We start from the raw sequence: 24935 nt of genomic DNA, 5'->3' as shown, positions 1-24935 counted from the left end.
ATCAGCAGAGATTTAGAAAACCATTAGGAATTGATACAAAGAGTTTATTGGAAAAGTATATAATTTTTAATTTAACAAACAATATTTACTTGCTGAAATTGAAAGACCCCTTAAAATTAAACAGGCCTGACCCTTGTTTGTCCAGTGATCTGCCATTAGTGAAGACTTCACACAAGCCACATGCAAACTTAAATAAAATTGGTGGGTTTATCAGACTTTGCTCAAGTATGGGTGATGCAAATGATCTGGTAGCATAGAAAAGGATAGAAAAAGCATTACTGTGGTAAGACTGGTGAGAACATTATGAAAAAAGAACCTTACAAGTTGTTCTGCATACAGAAAAACTAAAAGGGGTTGTCCATTTACACAAACATTATCAATTATTTGCTGAAAGGAAAAGTTATACAGTTTTCCAATATACTTTCTGGATCAGTACCTCTCCGTTTTCTAGATCTCTGCTTACTGTCCTTCTATAGAAAGCTTCTACGTTTACTTCCAGAGGTAAAAATCTGTCCATGCTCATGTGAAGGAGATGCAGGTGCCTGAGCCATTATTATCACAGAAAGTAATAGGATTTTGTGATAATAAAGGCTCATGCACCCGCATGTACATCACATCAGCATGGACAACTTATATACACTGGATGTAAACATAGAAGCTATGTTCTATAGAATGACAGCAAGCAGAGATCTAGAAAAAGATGAGGAATCAATACAGAAAGTATATTTGAAAATTCAATATTCAATCAAAAACAAAATTTAGCACAATATATCCAGACTAATAATAGATTTACTTTAGTCACCTACAGGGCTTTCGTTGGGCCTGCTTGTAATTTATATTGGGACAGTTGTCCTACACTGTATTATACACTGTATTAGCAACAAGCAGTCTAGTAGGCAAATGATAATGACTGATCTGGGGGCCTTCATAAGGATGTGAAAGGGCAGCAAGCTCTTTATTCTCAGGATTTACTTTAAAACAATTAAAGTTTTAATTATTTTCCAGGTTCATATATGAATGTTCATTACGTTATTTTTTTCTTAATACGACATTACAAATATTTAAATTACACACCAAAATACCTGGCTGAAAGAGGTGACAAAAGACAAAGACTGTAGTAATAGTACAGCTTGTTACCATAGTAAGATGCTCAATTAAACCAAACTTACTGGATGAACACTGAGTAAATTATTCAGCCACGATGAAGGTGATAATATAATCCATTTGCAGCTAGTGAAGCAGATCTTCAAAGCTTGCAAATGTTTTATTTAAATGGTTATACATGGTGTCTAGAATTCAGGTACAATACATGGTACATCACATATAGTAAGTGACTACAATTATTCCAGCTTACAATAATAAGCGAGTGCATGCTAATGGCTAGATGGAGAATTCTCCTATAATACTCATCTGTTGTGAAACAAAATATAATGCTGTGTATTATTTCAATTAGGTCTATAAGACTACTACAGGAAGGTCACATACAACTCCATGAACAAATTAAAAAGTGCAGGATTAAAGCTTACCTGGGATAAAAATATTAATTACACATCAAAAGAATAGATTGGTGAAGGAGTGACTCCGAGCACCCCCCAAAGATCAGATGTTCTCAGCAGCTGAAACAGGAGGCAGACAGCACTGGTCTACCCAAAGCATTTCATTGCTACCATTTTGAGGACTGTACGGACTTTTGATAATTTTTAATTAAATGTTAAAAATGTAGCAAAAGCGGTAGAATATTCGACTTTGCCCGCTATTTTCCGATACGGGGTTAAACACTGGGAATAATCGTTATTGTATATATCGCAGCGTCCCAAAATGGCCAATCTAACATGTTTATTTTTACTGTTTAGATTTATATCAGATCCAGGGAAAGAGGGGTAAATTTGAGTTTTTAGGGTTTTTTAAATTAATTTTTTTTAAACTTTAAAAAAAAATGTTTTTACCATGTTTTCAGACTCCCTAGGGTAATTTAACACTAGGTTGTCTGATTGATGCTACCATATACTGCCATACTACAGTATGGCAGTATATGGGGATTTTCCTCATCATTTATTACAATGTGTAAATATTTTTAACAATAATATCTGCTGCTCGCCAACATTTTGTGTAATATTGTGGCATTGAATACAGTTCCTAATTACACTGGGACATGGCCCACAAGGGTATTTCAAAGCCTGTGGTCCATCCAGTATGCCTTGCATGATCAGTGGCTCCATCAGCGTCCATGATGCTGTGACCAGATGCAGCGTCCTGAATGAGAGACTCTGGATGTGCAGCTTGTAAATAGCTCCGATTAAAACATTTTTCAATAATTTTCTGGTGTCAAGGAGTCACAACAAGGTATATTGTGATAATCAATGCTGATATCTCCTATATTATTGTAAAGAAAATTCATTTTACGTAATTAGGATAATCCTTTGGACATAGGAAGATACAATGAGTTCTCCATACACATTTCTGTGCACCCCAGCTTAGCAGTAAACTCTACTGATGAAAGATCGGGAGAGCTAAATCACGTCTATACTACTGGGGGCAGGGCGGTATACTACTGGGGGCAGGGCGGTATACTACTGGGGGCAGGGCGGTATACTACTGGGGGCAGGGCGGTATACTACTGGGGGCAGGGCGGTATACTACTGGGGGCAGGGCGGTATACTACTGGGGGCAGGGCGGTATACTACTGGGGGCAGGGCGGTATACTACTGGGGGCAGGGCGGTATACTACTGGGGGCAGGGCGGTATACTACTGGGGGCAGGGCGGTATACTACTGGGGGCAGGGCGGTATACTACTGGGGACTGGGCGGTATACTACTGGGGACTGGCTGTATACTACTGGGGACTGGCTGTATACTACTGGGGACTGGCTGTATACTACTGGGGACTGGCTGTATACTACTGGGGACTGGCTGTATACTACTGGGGACTGGCTGTATACTACTGGGGACTGGCAGTATACTACTGGGGACTGGCTGTATACTACTGGGGACTGGCTGTATACTACTGGGGACTGGCTGTATACTACTGGGGACTGGCTGTATACTACTGGGGACTGGCTGTATACTACTGGGGACTGGCTGTATACTACTGGGGACTGGCTGTATACTACTGGGGACTGGCTGTATACTACTGGGGACTGGCTGTATACTACTGGGGACTGGCTGTATACTACTGGGGACTGGCTGTATACTACTGGGGGCAAGCTGTATACTACTGGGGGCAAGCTGTATACTACTGGGGGCAAGCTGTATACTACTGGGGGCAAGCTGTATACTACTGGGGGCAAGCTGTATACTACTGGGGGCAAGCTGTATACTACTGGGGGCAAGCTGTATACTACTGGGGGCAAGCTGTATACTACTGGGGGCAAGCTGAGCTGGCTGTATACTGCAGGGGGCAGGCTGGCTATATACTGGGGGGGGGGGGGTCTGTGACCAATGCATTTCCCACCCTCGGCTTATACTTTATAAGGTTTTCCCAGTTTTTGGTAGTTTAAAAAGCAAGAATTAAAGAAGTGAAGTATTGGCTGTGGTATGAATTATGCCAATGTTTCACTTGTATTTCGTTTGTTTCTGTAACCTCTTAACCTTTCCTATAACATTACCTGAATGTTGAACATTGCATCCTCAGGAGCAGGAGGTGGAGGAGGAAAGTTCCCAATACCTGATGAATGTTGCAGACTTTGCTCCTCAGGGGGAGGAGGGGGTGGAGGTGGAAAATCCCCTGCAGACCAGAAAAGACATTATGTTTTAAAAATTATATAGCAACTACAGCATAAGCACTTAAAATCCTCAACTGATCACATAATACATTTGGAAGCAGAACAAAAAAGCTGACACATATTTCAAGGCATCAGCTCTTAAGGAAAACTGTCTATAAGAACAATGAGTCATATCTGTCAATCTGCTATAACTGCCTACAATTTATTAAAGGGGCTGTCTGGCGATTAAGCTGGGGGGTCTAAGAAACAAACTCACCTACTGATGGGTGGCGCCATGGGCGAATGGGAGCTCCAGAGTGGAGTATAAGCAGTTTGTTTTTTTAAGCCACCCAAGCCATACATCACTGATACATCACCCAAGCCATACATTAGACACTTATTATGCTAAAGAGACCAACCACCAAATAAGGTGTATTTATTAGTTTAAACTAAGTCAACATATAAAAGATGCAACGTTTGACTAGACAGTCATAAACACCAGATTTATCATTCAGCATCCGATACTTTGATGAACTTGGTGAAGTTCAGGACTTCCTGTCTAACTTTAAGAAACACTCGGTAAATGCCTGCATGCTACACATGACACAACTAAGGTGTGAATAGTTGTTTGCTGCTAGTAGTAGTACAAAACATTCAAAGAAAGATGATAGTTTGGAAATTAGGCTTCCATAAAAGTACAACACAAAATAAAAAGAAAATATGGAGGATGTAAAGTATGTTAATATAATAAATCCTCAACACCTGATGGTGGACACTTTTAGTGTCTCCGCACCGGTCAAATAAAATTACGGTATATAAATCTCCTCATCATGTAAACTATTATTTCTACTTTTTTATGTTATATTTCAAGAGTTGAAAGATTTTTCACAAATTTCTTCCGCTTAAAATTTACAAACCTCATCGTCCCTAGCAGTTCCATTTCACTATTGAATTGTGAATCTTTGAAACAAGGCTGCAATTGACCTCAAGGAAGTGAACCGGCTTCCAGCTTACTTTCACCTGTCGAACATTGCATGTATCTAAGTCTAAGGCCCATCACGCAAATGAGATATAAACATAAAAGTTCTTCTTGGAATTTCTGTCTGGGGGTTTACCTACCTCTACAAGGCCAATGTGTATTTTTGAAGACTTAGAAAAGAAAAATGGAACTGAAGTGATGAGGTCCACTAAAAGGTCTTAAAGGATACATAATAATCACCATTTGAGTGATAACTATTGTGTAAATTGTATTTCATTGCCGAATGGCCATTGACTCTGATAACTCCTACAACTACCATAATATCAAGAGGAAAGGGCAGCATTGGATATTCATATAATATGGTTTGGCCTTGTTTGCCTTCACAAAAATAATCTGATAATAAAAGATCATTTGTTCCTGTTCATAAGAGAACCATTAAAATAGCAATTCTCAGAATATTTGGGTAACTTCCTAAATTGTCCTTGAAAGAAACAGAAGTTACACATTTTTAAAGTTCAGTTTATGGTATATGTAAATTGTAAGAATCACAAATCCATAAATCTAAGTTTCAACTTCAAATTGAGGTACATACTTGTACAAAGACCATTTTTGGCGTGAAGCGTACCTGTAAAGTTACTGACAAAAATAGTTTTACCACAACTAGAGAGCCTTTGACAACAATTCCAATGATACAAGTATCATGCTGCTGGCTGCTTCCTAGCGTTAGATACAGCCTGGTATATTTATGAGCCCTTCTTATAAAATCATATTCTGCTATTCCAGAAGTGTGCAGCACTTCCTGGTTGTAACATCAGCTAAGGGCACTGAGGGCGTTCATTATTATTATTTATTTAGAGAGCACCATTTATATCATGGAGCTGTACTATCAGTAGGGGTTCACATACATTACATTAAGACAAAAACAAAACTACCGTGATCAGGAGACAAGTGGGAGGAGGAATCATGTGAATCAGGACAGCATTTTTGTAATTGGCCGACCTGAACCATATATTGAGCTTCAAGTTTGTGACACCACTCAATGGCCTTTGCCAGACCACTAAGGCCTTTCACATGAATCAGGACAGCAAGTTTGTAATTGTATAAACTGAAGTATGTGAGGAGTTACAAGCTTATGTCATCACCCAAGGTCCTATTTGCTTGCACTCTTCTACTACTAACCCTCCAAACAAGCCACTTCTCGTCTCCACCTGTCCTATACGGTTTACCATGATGACCAGAAAGAATGGCAAATGAACATTAAAGAAAGGGGGGAGTTAAAACCCCTTCTAGGACACCTGCAAATAACCAATTATAGTAAATTAGAGATTTGCTTATTGTTGCTTGGTGCAGAGTAGACATTTTTATACTTTATAGTTATATCACACTTTCCATTCCACTGAAAAACAAAGAAAATGATATACCTTATATACTCGAGTATAAGCCTAGTTTTTCAGCACAAAAAATGTGCTGAAAAAACCCAAACTCGGCTTATACTCGAGTCAAAAAAAATAAATAAATCAAAACTCGCCTTTCTGGCGGCACCCGTAGATCTTCTGTGCGATCCATCCGGTATTGTTGTGCTGCACGACGGGGAAGGATGGGGGGGCTATATACATTGGGGCAGGGGCTGGCAGGCTATATACACTGGGGCAGGGGCTGGCAAGCTATATACACTGGGGCAGGGGCTGGCAAGCTATATACACTGGGGCAGGGGCTGGCAGGCTATATACACTGGGGCAGGGGCTGGTTGGCTATATACACTGTGGCAGGGGCTGGCTGGCTACATACTGGAGAGGCTGTGACCAATGCATTTCGCACCCTCGGCTTATACTCGAGTCAATAGGTTTTCCCAATTTTTTGTGGTAAAATTAGGGGCCTCGGCTTATACTCGGGTCGGCTTATACTCGAGTATATACGGTAACTAGTTATTCTGAAATGCTCAATAGTTCTCCAACACAGACTAATGGAATAATCCAAATAACTATTTTTTTTTTAGTTAATGCCAACCTTAAGTAACTTTACCCCCAAAATAGCATTGCTACAACTTTCCAAGTTCCCAAAAAGGTTCACCCAACAGATAAAAATGTTTTCCAAAAACATCCAACATCTGTGGAAACCAAAAATCTGGTCAGCCAACATAAGAGTACCCAGTATAAAAACTCAATACTCCAGCAAACTGGCCATATATGATTTCAATTGGTGAGAGGAACTTAATTTAGTATTTGGTGCATATTGATGTACTAAACCAAAATCAAAGCAAAAATCTAATGGAAAACAGGACACCTAAACAATAGGACTCTAAAGTGACATGGCAGAATGAAAAAAAGAAGGTACAAGGTCAAAAAGAGAATACAGGCAGTCCCCTAATTAAGAACACTCGACTTACATACAACCCCTAGTTACAAACGGACCTCTGGATGTTGGTAATTTATTGTACTTTAGTCCTAGGCTACAATGATCAGCTGTAACAGTTATCACAGGTGTCTGTAATGAAGATTTAGTGTTAATCCTGGTTCTTATGACAAACCAACATTTTTAAAATCCAATTGTCACAGAGACCAAAAAAGTTCTGACTGGGATTACAATGATAAAATATACAGTTCCGACTTACATACAAATTCAACTTAAGAACAAATCTACAGACCCTTTCTTGTATGTAACCTGGGGACTGCCTGTATAGTGTTACCAATTATTCTACAAAAAAAAGAAAAAAATATAAGATAACCAGTTAGACATTCATTTACCAACTATGTATACATTCTGTATGGTAAAAAATACGATCTCTAGTTTTTAGTTGCAGGTTATGTCAAAAGTACAGTAGAAACAAAACTTCTCCATTTGTTGTCTCCATTAAGCTCTTCTTACACATGTGGTTACTATCTCCTTGTAAAATTAGTGCTCTAAGTCCATTTGAACACTGCTGCAGTCTCATTTTCACAGAAGCGGATTTAATTCATTTTATTGGAAACGCCAAAGTCATAAAAGGTTTTATATCAAGTAAAAAAAATAATGCAGATCGCCCCATGCCAGTTGAAATATTGCATTTATAGATTTATTCTGCAAGGAAAGGTCACCAACTGTTTAAGCCTTAAACAGTTTTAATCATCCCCAAATTCTCTGAGCAGGATGGAAAAAGGAAGCTCAGAACAAACAGCAGCAGGAACTCTAATTAAAAAGGACCAATTCGACTAATTTTATTTGGGATTAATTATTCAGGATTCGCTGTTTGACACACGAGGAATAGCAATTAGTAATTTCAGTGATGTGAGAATAGTTGGAGGCGTAATCAGTTAAAATGAATGAGCGCTCACAAGGTGAGGTGATGAATTATCTACTCGCAACTTGCTAGGAGAAAGGCTGAACACCCACAGACCTGCTCCGTGCAACAGGATGGCATCCTCTAAAGAGTTAACCCCCTTCTGCAAGGCTCATCTCCCCAAAACAACACACTCCTCATCTGACAGCAGCTATGTACCCTCTCCCTCCTCATGGATGTTGAATAACAGGAACTCATTTGCCAAACCATTCCCAGATGAATCCTCTTTCCAGCGGTTGATGAAAAACTTAACATTCAGTTCTAAAAATATAAGCTGTGTATTTTAAGATCCAGGAACACTCTCTCCCTCGCAAAACAGAAGCTGGCAAATATACATAAGAAGTTGGCGCTCACTAGTAAAACCATAGGGCAACTGTTTGTGTTGAAAGCAAATTCATTGGACTGGGCTGATGAAACGAGTTAATGTGTGTAGCCTGGAAAAGTGGTAACATTCATTCAGATTACATAATTTGTATCTCAGCATTCCCCTATATTCAGTCCAAAAGATCAAGTCCTCCCTATTATACCCGAGGCGTTCCAAGTACGGATTAATAGAAGGACCCAACAGACCGCAGGGAACTGCCAGTGAGTTGTGTACCAAGATAAAGTATGTACGTAAAAAAATTGTTTAAAGAAAACCTACCATTTGATTTGATGCATTATGAACCAAACATACCTTGAGAATTCTGTAGCTACACTGATGCAGAAGCATATGTTGCTTAAATCACTGAACTAAGTGGTTTTTCTAAAAAAAAAATTAATTATAAAATTCTGGATAATGAGTCTCTGTCGCTCCTTTGCCTGGCTCAGCCCTTCTCCTCTAACACTGATCAGGAGAATGATGTAATCAATGACAGGCAGAAGAAATCAATCACTGCACCATCCCACAGCTAATGTGTATGAGTGATCCAGCTCAGGTTGATTAGTCCTGTCTGGACAGTGCAGACAGCTCGTGTAATGTGTTTATGTACTGCAAGCAGAATGCAATCCAGCTTTCCCAAGGTCCTGAATGTCATAATTGTTTTTCAGCAAAACCACTCGATTTAGGGATGGAACAAGATATGCTACTGCCTCAGCATAGCTACAGCATTCTTAAGGTATGTTTGGTTCATAATGCATCAAATCAGATGGAAGGGTTCCTTTAATTTACATACAACTTTGCAAAGTTTCTCTAGCACCCAAAGCCATCAAACTTTGAAAGTGAAGTAGACAAGGTAGGAACAGTAAGTAGGAAGACTACCTGAAATTATTCCGAGACATATGAAAAAAACAGGATGTCAGCAATTTAATGTGCTGTAGCCTCATATTACACAATGGGGCAGATTTACTTACCCGGTCCAAACAGTCCAAAAAAAGAGTACACTCACATTTCCCTTGGCAGGTCTAGATGTCGGGGTTCTCCAAAGCAGGTGCTGCAACGGCGTCTGGCAAATAGAGTAATCCAAGGAAAAAACTGTGGTAGCCGGAGCACATGTTATAAAATCAAAACATCGCTTTATTAAATATCCATTAAAAAGCACACATTGAGTGCATGGACGGTGCAGGTTACAGGGGCAAAAAAACCTACGCGTTTCAGCTCACTGCGGAGCCTTAATCATGGATATTTAATAAAGCGATGTTTTGATTTTATAACATGTGCTCCGGCTACCACAGTTTTTTCCTTGGATTACTTACCCGGTCCATTCGCGATCCAGCGGCGCGTTCTCTGCAGTGGATTCGGGTCCAAATTAGAAATATTCGGGTGCAAATTAGAAATATTCGGGTAACACGTCAGGAAAACGCAAATCGGGCCCTTAGTAAATGAGCCCCAATGATACTCCTTGGTGTTGAGGAGGGAAACTTGGAAAGCGCAGAACTAAAAGCATTCGCAGGAAAAAAAAAAAAAAAGGGCACGTCTTCCCCCTTAAACCAAGCATCAATCAGAAGAAAATGTTCTTGAAAAAAACTGAACAGGTAATGAAAATCATTAGTGTTTGGTCAATTTCATAATATTTTTTGGACATTATAAAGTTTTACCTTTTCTGACATGACCATAAGGCACTCACCATCATAAGACATAACAGTGAGCAGCTGAGTCCAGCAACCAATGTAATCAAGTATAGCATCTTATTAAAGATTTCTGGTCCACAAGCAAGTGCAGTTTGAGCGGGATTTCCAGGGCCAAATTTCAGTTTTGTTCAGTGATACTAGGTACGATCCTGCAGCACTCAGCATTTTCTGTCAGCTCCATAGAGATTAATGGAGCATAGAGATTCATTTGCGGCCGCCTGCTCTATTACTGTGATGGAGCAACGAGGGGGTCCAACGGAGGTACGTGGGACTCCATCGGACCCCTCGTTTCGTCTAATCAATAACACCAGTCTAAGCACTAACACCCCCACAAGGTGTTTTCCCTGTAGGAAAACCCCTTTAATATTGTATTCATGAATGGACAGACAGAGATCACATCTCATCTGGCTGATGAAAAAAAGACCTTAGTTTTACTTTACATTTCATGAAAGCAGTGCAGAACAATTAATAAATGTATATTGGTAAATTACTTAATATCCTATCCCCCCTCCCCACACAGCCGCACACACAGTGATTACAAAAAATATGAAGTGGGCCCCCCATTTAAATTGGCTCTTTGCAAGAGGGGTGTTACTTAAGTTTAGCGGACAGCCTCACTGCAATTGCTTGGGGGACCTGTTCTAGCAATTAGAGGGGAACCCTTTATGATCAGACATATATCATCTATCAAAAGGGGATGAATGGATGGGAAACATCCACCTTCCCCTCTCTGGCAGAATTTGTAGCTGAAATTAACATGTATGGATATGCAATCCAGAAAATAAACTTTGAAGTGAGATGTTAGTTGGTTGTATAAAGTCAGGGAGGCGGAGAGTTCAAAACGGAAGTCCAGCTCTCCCTGACCATGAATTACAGTGAATGGGGCATTCTAAGAAAGGGAGAGCTTTATTTCAATGTAAAACTCTCCGCCTCCTTGACTTCATAAAACCAAGTAACATTTCACTTCAGAGTTGATTTTCTGGATGATGCCACCACACCAAAACAATAAAAGAAACATGATGTAGAAGCTGCCCATTCTGATATATTAGGCCATTTGCTCATGACAGGTTCCCTTTAAAACAAAAGGGGATAAATGTCCTTATAGTGTGATAAGTCTTGCAATGAAAAAATTACCCATGTCTTCTTTATGAGAAAACTGAAAGTCAAAATCTACACTGGAGGTGTTGACACTTATGACTGTTTAAGCATTGTTTAAAAACTTCCCCTCATGACAAAAAAAGTTACCAAAACTGCTGAGCATTTTCTAGTATATCTATGTGAATTTGATGTAAGGCTCCTATATGTTCTGTATTTCATTAGCTCTGCTTGCATGAAGCTAAATGCTGATCAAGTCCTGGCCTCCCACAGGCACATGCAGGAAAGCTATTTAATACAAACACATCAAGTAAACAATTACTATCATGGTGGGGCAAAACGCTTCATAGCAACCGCACAGCTCAGAGCTGCAGAGAAGATAATTGAAGGAGATGTTTCCTAAAGGGTAACCTCAACATGTTCTTAACTACTTCAGTAGGGATTTCGGAAATTTCCATACTAGAGGAAACATTAACTGCTTTAGATGTGATTGAAGCTTGATGAACAAGGCAACTTCTGAATTGATTCCAAGTGGCATCTTATATACCAGAAGTTAATGAAATAAAAACTACTCTTTACCAGGAACAACTTGATGACCTGGTATAAAATTAGTAAAATTATAAAATTATATATTTTAGGCATAGTTTATTTGCTAAGCAATTATTTCACTAGTACTTATTATCTCTCGAGTATGTTTCATTAAACCTTCATTCTCAAAAATACACAGTGCAACAGCAGTGGGGAGAACAAAGGAATTGGGGGGCGTTCATTTGCCGGATTGGCTGCTCGGTAGCCAATCCCGCAATATTTCTGGGTCTTAGACATACCCGAACAGGAATTTAGGGTCCTCTCATCTCCAATTACAACTCTTAAAGGGGTATTCTTAGCATGACATTCACATTTAATTTTAATCATCTGCCATATACACACATTTGTCAATTGCATTTTATTAAAACAAGGTACAGGCAGTCCCTGGGTTACATACAAGATAGGGTCTGGAGGTTTGTTCTTAAGTTGAATTTGTATGCAAGTCGAAACTGTATATTTTATAATTGACAATTTGGACAATTTTTTTTTTCTTTTGTCCCAGTGACAATTGGAGTTTCAAAATTTTTGCTGTAATTGGACCAAGGATTATCAATAAAGCTTCATTACAGACACCTTACAGCTGATCATTGCAGTCTGGGGCTATTGTAAAGCATCCAGAAAGCTTCACCAGAGGTCACAGTGGGCAGAGGGGTCTGTCTGTAACTATGGGTTGTCTGTAAGTCGGGTGTCCTTAAGTAGGGGGCCGCCTGTACCTGTGTGAAGGAAATTTCCCATAAATGTAGTTATATGACAGCTGTCATTAGAAATTACCACCTCTGAAGTGGTGAAGAAACAGATTATTTTTGAATATGAAATGGCCGGGAGTTAACGCATGTCCCACAGCCGTCCTTCGGGAATGAAATCTAGGTGGTCAGGCAAACATCAATAAAGCATGCCTGGCCACAACCAATGAGGACTCGCGTTTCTAAGGCACATAGCTAAATTTATGTGAAATATTATAGTTAGGCTTGAACAAGCTATTGATACAGCCTCTTTGGTTCCTTTATTAAGATCATCACTCAATCAGCAGCAATTTTCATGCAGGACAATGGCCCCTGTCAAACAGCAAAATCCCATGTTCTCTAATTATGATCACCACATCTTTTGCAAAATAAAGGTTATATATTAATATAAATGTGGTTATTTTCTAAGACCCATTCTAGTAGCATGGTGTACCCCTTACAAGAAGCCATCATTGTCCTCTAATTTTGATGTCCAGTGTATGTATGCATGTTTGTATATGTTTTTGTTGCTCACCCATGATCTGTCTCTTATCAAATCTTTGTAGCATCTGTTTTTCATTTTGGACATATGAAATTATGGTTAGAGGAACATCCTGCTATTATACTTTTGAAAAAATTGCAAATATGTCTGCTTGCCTCTTCATGAGCATCTCTACATATACTGTTGAGTGAGAATTATTTGGACTTTTATGCTTTTTGTTTGATGCACTTCTGTAAAAAATGGTAGATACTGGATTTATATATGTGCTGTTTGCTATCAGATGAAATTAAGACAACAGGGTTTTTTTTGTAAATATATAAAGTACCCGTATATATTCGAGTATAAGCTGACCCGAGTATAAGCCGAGACCCCTAATTTCAACACAAAATACTGGGAAAACCTATTGACTCGAGTATAAGCCGAGGGTGAGAAATGCATTGGTCACAGCCTCACAGTTTATAGTCTGCCAGCCCCCTGTAGCATACAGCCTGCCCAGCCCCCTGTAGCATACAGCCTGCCCAGCCCCCTGTAGCATACAGCCTGTCGAGCCAGAGGAGCAGATGAGGAGAGGAAGAACCCGAAGAGGATCCGAAGAACCCAAAGAGGATCCGAAGGACCCGAGGTGGCACCGGAGCATCAGAGACAGAAGAGGACCAACGGGTGACATCAGAAAGGTGAGTTTTGACTATTTTTTTAGTTGAATCGAGTATAAGCTGAGTTAGGGTTTTTGAGCACAAATTTTGTGCTGAAAAACCAGGCTTATACTCGAATATATATGGTAGATCCCATTTGTTAATAAAGTTCCTGTTAAACAATGGCCTTATTAAAGTGCATATCTGGGGTCTTTTGAATAAGGTCAAGTTCACAACTGCGTTGATCAAGTTCCTTTTCTGCTTCCTTTATAAAATAGTGGAGAAATTAGAGCGGCCCAACACTTTTTCCCCACCATTAATAACCTTCCGCACATTGTGGCTAATAAGGAATGGAAGGTGAATGGAAAGTCTTCCATTAAGCCTTTGTTTTTAATTTACAAAACATCCAACGCGTGTGTGAACTGGGCCTTAGTATTGTGACTACAGAATTTTCCCTGCAGAATTTTCTTGCCCGTTATTTATGAATAAGTAACCAAAGCTCTGAAAAAGTTGTGAACTTCACCTATAAGCATCACAGGCTGCACAGAGTCAGTTATTAAAAGGTCCATAGATTTTTGTGGAATGCACATAAAAGGAACATCCCCAATAGGAAAGTTTCATAAACTTAATTGATATTCCATAAAAGCAAGATTGTCAAGGGTCTATCTTGAGGAAATCCCACCAGTCCAGATAAAAGAAGGTTCTGGTCCAGATTCACGGAGCAAATGAATCTGTGTATCATAAAATGGTTAGAAAATAAAATCATAAAATGGTTAGAACAAACCGCAGCATCATGTGTAAACCTTTGACCACATCTTCTGGTGTTGTAATATGTACTATACGATGCTGGAAACGTATTTTGTAATATTCGACAAATGCAAGCATGTAAAGAATGTCAGGCACGCTTATTAATACACTGATAAGAATTTCCAGAGAGCATCAAATCTACAGCATACATCTTGTTACCTGCAATTTTTCTGAAAGTTCTCAGGCATTTGGGGAGGGGGGACATAGAATGCCTGAGGAGGCAACTGGAACTGTACGTTTCTCATCCACAGACACTAGAAAACAGTTGTAATACCAGAGAAAGGACAAGTACAGGGTTCACTGTCCTTCAAATTTTGATGGATTTTTGATTGATTTTGTACACACCCATATTGACAGAACATCACATAGTTTACATGCCAGGATGTCGATTTGACCTTATTTATTCAGTTTAAACCGCTTTTTAGCAGCTTTGAACTAATATATGACAAACAAAATATATATATTTTTTTATATTTGTTAGTGTTTTATTTTAAATTTCCTTTCATAAAGAGTAAGATGCTCATGTTTTTCTTCCACGGTTTGTGAAACTTTCAGTAATACATATCTGGGTGACCAGGATGATGCGGTTAGCGATCATAACCCCATTTCATCCCACCCCATGTGAAAACTAGGAGTTTTCCCCATCTCCACCCTCTGAAAATCAAGCTACTCCACTGCTGCAATCTCTTTTTAAAAAAATCCAGTATGAAAAAGTTAAAAAAAAATTTGAAAATACTCACCTACTACTCTATCTTCATCCCTGCGCTGGTCTTCACTAGTCTTGACACACTGGGGTCACCTAGAAAAGAGACTTATAAAAGACAGGCCAGAGCTCCGGGCTGCTAATTATGCATGCCCAAGCATCTCCCTTTTCCAAGAGGTGAATTCCCGCATCCTGTGTGATAGACACCTCCCTCTCCAATGTTGAAGAGGACGTCAAGCAAAGGGCGTGCAATATTAGCAGCAAATAGCAGCGGACATCTCTTCCCTGTGCTCCGGCATGAAGTCTCTTTTTTAAGCGACTGGGAATTTAAAGTGGCCCTGGAAAAAAAATGTAAAAGTGGCCCCATACTGTGGACGGGGTCAAAACAAGTAGGTGTGGCCTTGTTATGTGGGTGGGGTTACTAAACTCCATGCAAAATTTTAATAGATGGTCTAAATCAACATGTACACCGCAGAGAAAGACACTCATACTGCCTCCTTGTAAAGGAATAACACTTCTATTTTAAGAGCACACAACTTAATACTGCCATATATGTACACTAAAAACATACTACAATACCTTCTCCAATAACTAGTATGATACTACTGCCCCTAAGTAAAATATATTGTAATATTGACCCCTATGTACAAGAATATAACTACTATAATACTGCCCCTATGTACAGAAATATAACTACTATAATACCGTCCCCCTATGTACAAGAATATAAGTACTATAATACCGTCCCCCTATGTACAAGAAGATAGCTACTATTACTAGTAGCCATTACCGCCCCCCAGCATATAGCCAGCCAACCCCCCCCCCAGTATACATCCAGCCCAGTGTAGTAATAAATATTAATTATATATATCCATATATCCAAACTGCCCGTGCCCCAGTAATACAGCCCACAGCCCCAGTAATGCGGCCCACAGCCCCAGTAATGCGGCCCACAGCCCCAGTAATGCGGCCCACAGCCCCAGTAATACGGCCCACAGCCCATAAAGGATACTTTCAAAATATTTTAAATTTTGCATTTAGTACTCAACTGTTGAATTTGAGAAGAAATTTGTACCATGCTAAAATCTCAGGTTAATCTGTACATAAAAAGTACCCATTTATATTTCCCCTTGCACCCAGGATCATAATGCAGCCTTTTAAAAGTTTTGGGTGACCAAACACAAGAAAAGTGTTAAAGTTTTCCCAATACACAGAAACCTAAATGTGTTTGATAAAGTGGGTAACTTCAAGATCAAATTAGATATAATTTGTAATTATATATTAGATATAATTACCAATTATATATTGCAAAAAAGTGGCATTTTGGACATTTGGTCACAATTTTCTGTTATGGGGGTTAAACGCTGGGAATAATTGTTATTATATTTAGATAAATGGGACATTTTGGAACACGTCTATGTTTAGGATTTTTACTGTTCCTTTTTATATTAGTCCTAGGTAAGTGGGGGGGGGGGGGTATTTGAATAATTTGTTTTTGCTATTATTCAGACCCACAAGGGTACGTTAATCCTAGGTTGTCTGAATAAGTAGGGAAGGATTTATAGTGTAAAAAAAATGAAGAATTTTATTTCTATTTCAGAAATAGCAAACTACTTTAGTAAAGCAGCTTCTATCCATTTTTTCTTCTCTTTAGCCTATAGTGAGCAGTGTATCTGAATTTCCCTTGATGATTAAGCTAACTGATTAGACTTTCCAGTAAAAAGTTGAGTCATTAGACACTTTATCAAGTTCCTTTATCTGTGGATACAGGACAGAAAGTTGATTTTTCCAACTGCTTAAATGGGGGAGAAAAGCAGAGGAGAAAAGAAGGACAAAACATACTGGTTGGGTGATTAGATTGTGAGCCCCATTGGGGACAGGGACTGATTTGGCAAGTTCTGTGCAGCGTTGCGTAATATGTGTGCGCTATATAAATAAAGGAATTAATAACAATAATAATATTAATGACAGAGAAACCGATTCCTTTCATAAAATATATTACAATGTTTGCTATTATTACCTATACTATTGATTTATGCAATTTTAGTTTATGCAAGTTTAGTGACGCCATTAAGACATTACATTATTGCACATAAAAAAATGATATGAATATTTTAAATAACTTGATATGCTTGAAAACGTCCACTGCGCTATTTCTATGGAAACTGATTTCTATGTTATTTGAAGTTCAAAGAAACGAGGGTAAAGCATGAGAAGGAGAGATGGACATAAACAATAAGGAGTGGTGCACTGAAGCTACAAATCTATGGTACAGTGAAAGCTCTGAAGAAGAGACATTCAATTCAAAAGCAATGTCTTCTCCTGCTACAATCATCAGCAGCCACAGTTTACCCTCTACATTTTCTCAAGCATGCCCACTGCAAAGAGAAACTTAGGCCCCATGCACACGACCGTCTGGGAGACGCATGTACGGCCCCAAGCTTACATCCGGCACCATATCCGCTCCCTACATGGGAAGAAGATAGGACATGCCATTCCTAGTGTCACTGCCCATTCCCAATGCATTTCTTTGGAGAGGTCATCCCTCTCCATGGCGCCAAAACGTAAACCCAGCCGGCTACGACCCAGGAAGCATACGTTTGTGTGCGTGCAGCCTAATAGTGTAAAGAGACAGCAGCAGGGATAGCAGTAAACATACTAATGCACCATGTGATCAAGTAGGAAGAAACTTCTGATCTGCAGTCACATGTGCCTCTCCCCCTGTCCACCCAGAACAAGTGTGGTCAGCACCGAGATGAACAGGAAACCATAGGAATATAAAAACTATTTAATAAAACGCTTTTGAGAGTGCTGGAGTTTTTTATATGTTTATAATGAAATAGCATTTTCTTTCAAAACATCTGAATAGGTACAAATACTGAATTAATTTTTTATTAAAGGGTGGACCGAATGTCACGGCAGGGAGTTTGACTCAAAAAAGACTAAACTGCCATTGGCAGAAAAAGATACCCATATCCGGACAGAAACATATATGGTATTATATTAAATAAAACTTAACATTTATTAGTCACAAAACTAAGAAATTTGAATAGTAGCGTTGCTACAAAGTGCTCTAGGGAAAAAGTGTGTTAAAAACACAGTGAGGTCGGCTCAATGAGTCAGGGATAAATCGCCCCTGTATAGTGGGCTAAATTGTCATGTGCAATGATCATGCGACGAATGACCTCTGGGACGTGACTATTATGTTGCTCAAAGGCAACTATAGCCACTGTAGTGGTGAAGAAATTTGTTATACTGAAGGAGCTCAGTCAGAGGTGTTGCAGTGGCAAGCGTATGTCTATTGACAGCCACCATAAAGGGTAACCTACCCCTGATGAAGCCAGCTTAGCTGGTGAAACATGTCGGGGGGCTAAAGTGCGAATCTCATTTTAATCAGCAGTTAGGTCAGGCTCTGAGTCAGTGTTACATTCATGGACAGTGCACAATGATCTACTAGGGACAGCTCAGAGTGGACATTTATATATGACCTGGCATCTGGCTCACTACAGTGCGGGGTTCGGGTCATTATCATACATGACTAATTAGCTCATATTGTCATAGGGTCAGCAAATTTCACGATTGTCTAAACTTCCCCATAACATTCCTATATGGAATTCTGACCATACAAACATTACCCTTTATGGTGGCTGTCAATAGACATACGCTTGCCACTGCAACACCTCTGACTGAGCTCCTTCAGTATAACAAATTTCTTCACCACTACAGTGGCTATAGTTGCCTTTGAGCAACGTAATAGTCACGTCCCAGAGGTCATTCGTCGCATGATCATTGCACATGACAATTTAGCCCACTATACAGGGGCGATTTATCCCTGACTCATTGAGCCGACCTCACTGTGTTTTTAACACACTTTTTCCCTAGAGCACTTTGTAGCAACGCTACTATTCAAATTTCTTAGTTTTGTGACTAATAAATGTTAAGTTTTATTTAATATAATACCATATATGTTTCTGTCCGGATATGGGTATCTTTTTCTGCCAATGGCAGTTTAGTCTTTTTTAAATACTGAATTACACACTTATAAGCAACTACTCATCAAATGATTCTGTGGGAGTGACCAGGAAAAGTGCTAGGCTATGGGTAAATAAAATAGTAAATTTCGAGAAATAGTTTCTTCTCTAATAAGTTTTAAGGGATTTGAAACGCTTTTGCAGAAGCTTAGCCATTAACAAATTGGTCTCCTTCGTAAGATAGAGGAAGTCATCTCTGTCTGATTTCCTGAACATATTTATTGTTGCAGACAAGAGAATATTTTCAGGAAACCTTCTTTACAGTAATCTCAGAAAAACAAAATTTGCTTACCAAATGAAAGAAAAATGGTATGCGAATGAAATTCCAAAACTTGACATAACCATTAAAGAATTCTTTGGTTTTAAAATACAGGCAGTCCCCGGGTTACATACAGGATGGGTTCTGTAGGTTTGTTCTTAAGTTGAATTTGTATGTAAACTGTATATTTTATCATTGTAACCCCGGCCAAATTTAACTGTCTCTGTGATTTTAAAAATGTTGGGTTGTCAATAAACAATAAATCTTAATTGCAGACACATTTCATAACTATTATAGCTGTTTATTGTAGCCTAAGGCTAAAGTACAGTAAATTGCCAACATCCCGAGGGCCGTTTAACTAGTGGTGGTCGGTAAGTCGGGTGTTCTGAAGTAGGGGACCGCCTGAAATTAAAGTATAAAATACTTGGACCTAGTATTTTACTATACAAGTTACCCTGCCAATCTTGCAATGTGGTTCCAACCTTTCTCTACTATCATTTGTAGCTGCTAAGGTCAAACACTAGTGTTGGTGGCAAAAATGCACATCCCCTTAAAGGGAATCCATAATCCGTATAAACTGCAGCAAGTACCAAGTAGAGACCCTATATATCTATGTAAGCATACCACTGTTTGTGTGTAGCAGCAGGACCGAAAAGTCAACTTTTTAAAGCATTTCACAGTTCCTTTGCTCTAAATGAATTCTGTAACTAATATCCTGATACAGCTCCAATGTATAGCAGATGTAGCAGAGGGGAGAACTGTGGAGCAGTACAATGCAGGGAGCAGAAACAATTGCGGTCAGAGAGGGTGCAACCGCGACCAGGCCCGTTGGGGGGAGGCGCCGGCACACTGCGGTGTGGACTCAGGTCACGGCACTAATAAATAGGGGTTTGATCCCGGGGCCCCTCACCTCAGTGCTGAGACCCGTCATTGTAGTACTCCATGTGGCCAGAATAGGCCGCAAGGAGTACTAGATTAACAGAGCGGCAAAGCCTTTAATTTTATAGTAAAGGCAACGGTACCACTAGGCACCAGCACAGAATGCATTATTCCCTGCTAATAGCCACTTTTTACTGAATGAAAGAAAAAGGGGGAACCTTAATATCACCTTTATTCAGTCATTTAAAATCAGGGGATAATATTTCATGTCATAATTTCACAAGAATCTGCTTTAGGGGGAAGTTATCACATGATATATACGGGATATTTTCTTTAAATAAAAAGTAGCTATGACTAATTAAGCGGGCACTTGTACATTATAGGATTATTAACTAGGCGTCCTGTGATCTATAATGTAATTAGGAGAGTACTGTATAAAATATGTTTTTATGAGGTCGAAAATGTAACATAATTAATAGGGAGGGAAGCCAGTTTTCTGTCGGATTTTGCACGTTCTTTCTTGTACAAACTGCATGTACAGGTATTTAATAAGTGTCTGCACCACATATGTGTCACACGAGACCCCTTTTGTGCCATTAGTCTTCATGCGACAAAAAGTAGGGGGTGTTGCGGAGCTCAGTCTGACCGTCCGACAGAAGTGTGTCACATGCTCTATGTTAAAGATGCACCAAAAAAAAAAGTGGTGCAATCTGTTGGAGTATTGCAGGGGGTACCAGATTCATGAACAACGAGCGCCAGAAATCTGCGGCCCCCTGCATTATACACAGGCAAACTGCACATAGTACACACTGCACTGTTCCTAGTAAATGTGCCCCGGTGTGGTCAATTGTGGTGTGAGGAAGAAGCATTATTTAGGGGCACCATATAGTTATACATGTGACTTTATACTGTAAGTGACTGTCATGCATTTAAGATTCTCTTTTGTCATTTTTCACTATTATAATGTAACACAGACTGCAGTGTTTTTTTATTACTATAGCCGAAGCGTGACAAAAAGGTAACTTTCCATGTATGCAAGTCTATGGTGGGGGCTCCAGTTTTAAACATTGCCCGGGGCCCACAAGACTCTAGTTACGCCACTGCTTGCAAGAAATGAAGATTTAAAACTTCACTTTTCCAGTCCTGTAAAAACATACAACATTCACAAAGGTATGGTTACTCGGTTCTCCAGGGCTGCTCCTTAACACCGTCTGCAGCTAAGTATTGTCACAACTGACAGGGAAGAATTCTGAACTTATTTTTAACTTTACTTCTAGCTATTGTATATACCAGTTTACTGCACCTTCTATTAGTAAATTTGTGATAACGAATAGTGATAAGCTGCAAAAAGTACCTGTTTTTTAGCTTAAAGGAAACCTGTCATCAGGAATGGTCATTCCAAGCTTCCAAAACCAGATCTTCAGCCGATAAGTAAAGTGCGCTCAAAAGGTTTCTCTTCATATGGATATGGCTACTTTAAAGGGTTTTGCCCATCAAAGAAAATTTCACATTTCAATCCCTTAGTGATGCTAACAATAAAATAAAGATCATTTTTAACCCCTTACTTTACGATTTTAAACAGTTTTATTGCGGTTTTAGCTCCTATTACTCAGTAAAGGTCAGTGCTCTCTAAGCAGACGTATTATGATTCCTGTGTGCTGAGAGATAGAGTTTTGACAATGTTGTTAGATTATCAGGGTTTATATAGACTTCCATTTACTTTTTGAACAATCTACTAGTATTTGACACTTAGAAAGAGAGACGAGACAGACCATAAATGTTGAGATCCATGAGATGCATATTACATACAATGACACACTTCAGCTCTGCTACATCTCAGCTACACACACACACACTAAGATCTGATGTGTCTCCCTTCCCCTCCTGATATAAAGAACGTATCTACCTATAGCTTGTAGCTCTCCTCCTGATGTGATGTGTTGTTGTAAGGGAGGGCTAGAGGCAGAGAGCAGACAAAAAAACAAGATGGCTGCCGACCCTAAAGTCAGAAGAACCAGGGTCGGATACGAGGGGCAACTGAAATTGTGTACACCAGGAATCACAGAGACAGGTTGGAATTAGAGAGCACATGATATATCTGCCCCAATGTGTTGTTATTTTGTTATCCTGAGTATATTTAAAGAGGTATTCCAGAAATGCATATACAAATGGGTCCTAAAAACATAAGTTAATTTGTAATTAGTTGTTATTTAAAATTTTGCTCCCGTTAGCAGAAAAATGCTGGTGACATACACTGTAATGAAGAATTAAAATGCTACTGGCCCTTAAATCAGTCCATTGATTTCCTCCGCGCGGAGCAGACAGGACAGAATATGGCCGCTGGTCACACCTGGGTAGGTGATGGAAGTTACACATCATATCTATGGTAACAGAGCAGAACAGTCTGTTAAATCAACACTGGGAGCAGCGCAGAAGAGGTAGGAAGAGTTACTGAGAACTAAAGGATCATGGGACTTGTAGTTTCCAGTGGTGGGCATCTTGGTGATAACTCCACATACTTTAGAGAGGCCATAATATTTTGTGAATTGTAAAAACAAACTACTTAAGCTCCATTTTGTGACTAAAGACATTGAGTTTTGTTATGTTAAGTTATTTATAGCTTTATGGGTTTTTGCATCAGACGCTCATATTACCGGAATACCCCTTTAAGAAACTGGTCTTTGTGGAAATACCCCTTAAAGACAGAGTCAAAATGGAATCTGGAATATTGAATAGCCCTATATACAAATTCATTAGCATTATCAACAAACGATGATGAGTGGTTACAAAATAATGTAGATGTACTGCATATATTAAGTATAATAAAAATAGTGTAAAAAAAAAAAAACATACCGCATATAAGACATACTGAGTATAAAAGCAGATATGATTCACACAAATGTGTTTCTGCTAGTCCTATTTCTAACCAATTTAATAAGTGACTTCTTCCTGTTCAAGGTACAACATTCGCACGTTGCCTGGCAACTCGGGCCGGACAAAGCTAGTTAGTCACATCCACATAATATGTGCTTTATGCGAGAAACATCAAACTCGTCTGTTGCTGAAACATTTATTTTTCTTCTATACCCATGTAGAAGAAAAGCTTTCTATATTTTATAGCAAATACTAAAGATGTTCTCAACCATCTGATGGGCAGTGCCATGTTGTCTGCTTCAGCTGAGGTCAGATACTCTATTTAGAATAGTTTCTGGGCAGTTTCAGTTAATGAAAAAAGGGAGCTGGAGTGATGTTAGATCTGCCTCATCATGGCGTATCACCATTTTTCTGGAGGATTTCCCCTTACGCCTCTTTCACATGAAGATATGCTCATCAGGGAGAGCATACAGCCACACGCTGGAGAGAGGAGGGCTGAGCGCTCCCCTCCCCCCCCCCCAACCCCCCCCCCCCCCCCCCCCCGGCCATACATTCAGGAAAAGATACAGAATACTCAATCTTTTTCCTGTGTACGATACGTAAACACACGTCTGCAACTGGGTGCCATAGGCTTCTAGGGCTTCTAGGCTCTGGTAGAGCCCTTCTTGCTCATTAGAATAATTATGAAAGTTGACACAATCACAGTGCCTGGATCTGGGATTAAGTGTTCCTGGTTTATCATGTTTGATTTTGATGGTAGATTTCCTTTAATTACCCTGGTATGAAAGGGTTATCAATAGGGATAAATGTTTATTAAAAGATAAAACTAATACTCAATTTATACACAGAGTGATGTATTCCTTGAAGCATACTATTATGTTCCCTATCACTTGTCTAACCAACCATAGCAATTCTGTGTCCATTTGTGTTTTATTCAGATGTTGGGTTTTGCCATGCCTGTTGAAGAGGCCCGAGTAGTCTTGAAAACTTGCAATTGTCATCAACCATTTTAGTTAGCCATTAAAATGTATCAGCTGCTAACAGGTAAAGGTAACAGCTGAGGATAAGCAAAACGGAGGGGATGGGGTAAAAGAAATGAAATTGCACTGTATGTACACTTATAAACATTTCAATCCGTAGTAAATAAAATGGGTATTATCACTGTCTTAATCACAGGTAAAATATGGGTTACTGGATCAATCTTCACAAAAGTGAAATTCCCATTTTAAAAATGATGGCATATTATATATATACGGTAACTGTAATCACATTACAATAGCATGCTTGCATGCAGACAAGAGAGCTGACATGCTGGAAACATCTGATTTGTAAATGCATCCAATTCTGTGCCATTTCTTTTATACTGGCCTATGACTGTATGGACCTAGCACATAGGAATCAATGGTGGTAATGGTATCAGCTACATAAATATATATTATAGATGCACACACACATATTCACACACATATACATACATTACTCGAGTATAAGCCTAGTTTTTCAGCACAAAATTTGTTCTCAAAAACCCTAACTCAGCTTATACTCGAGTCAAGAAAAAAATAGTCAAAACTTGCCTTTCCGCCGAGTAGGTCCTATGCTTGTTTCGATGCTCTGGTGCCATTTTTTTTGCTCCTCTTCGAGTCCTCTCGCGATACTGGCAGCTCACAAACAATGACGTCGGCAAGAAACTGACGTAATTCTGTGTGCCGGCCGAGCACAAAGACCAGAAGAGGAGCGGAAGAATCCGAAGAGGACCGAAGGACCGGAAGCAGCATTGGAGACAGACTGCTCAGGTTAT

The 24935-nt window shown here is 39.4% G+C and overlaps 1 protein-coding gene across 7 annotated transcripts in view; it reads right to left on the bottom strand.

Annotated features, from left to right (window-relative positions):
- LPP (LIM domain containing preferred translocation partner in lipoma) overlaps window positions 1-24935 on the bottom strand; it is a 175503-nt gene that overhangs the window by 76301 nt on the left and 74267 nt on the right. For 6 of the 7 annotated variants that reach the window (XM_072142548.1, XM_072142549.1, XM_072142552.1 and 3 more), the window contains one exon: window positions 3606-3724. In XM_072142548.1, coding sequence (XP_071998649.1) covers window positions 3606-3724 — 119 coding nt within the window. Of the gene's footprint in view, window positions 1-3605; window positions 3725-14550; window positions 14574-24935 lie in introns of those variants that run through there. The other variant, XM_072142554.1, reaches the window with a different exon arrangement.

The sequence above is a fragment of the Engystomops pustulosus genome, chromosome 3, assembly GCF_040894005.1.
Source record: "Engystomops pustulosus chromosome 3, aEngPut4.maternal, whole genome shotgun sequence".
Classification (NCBI taxonomy): domain Eukaryota; kingdom Metazoa; phylum Chordata; class Amphibia; order Anura; family Leptodactylidae; genus Engystomops; species Engystomops pustulosus.
This window is presented reverse-complemented; position numbering and strand designations above follow the sequence as displayed.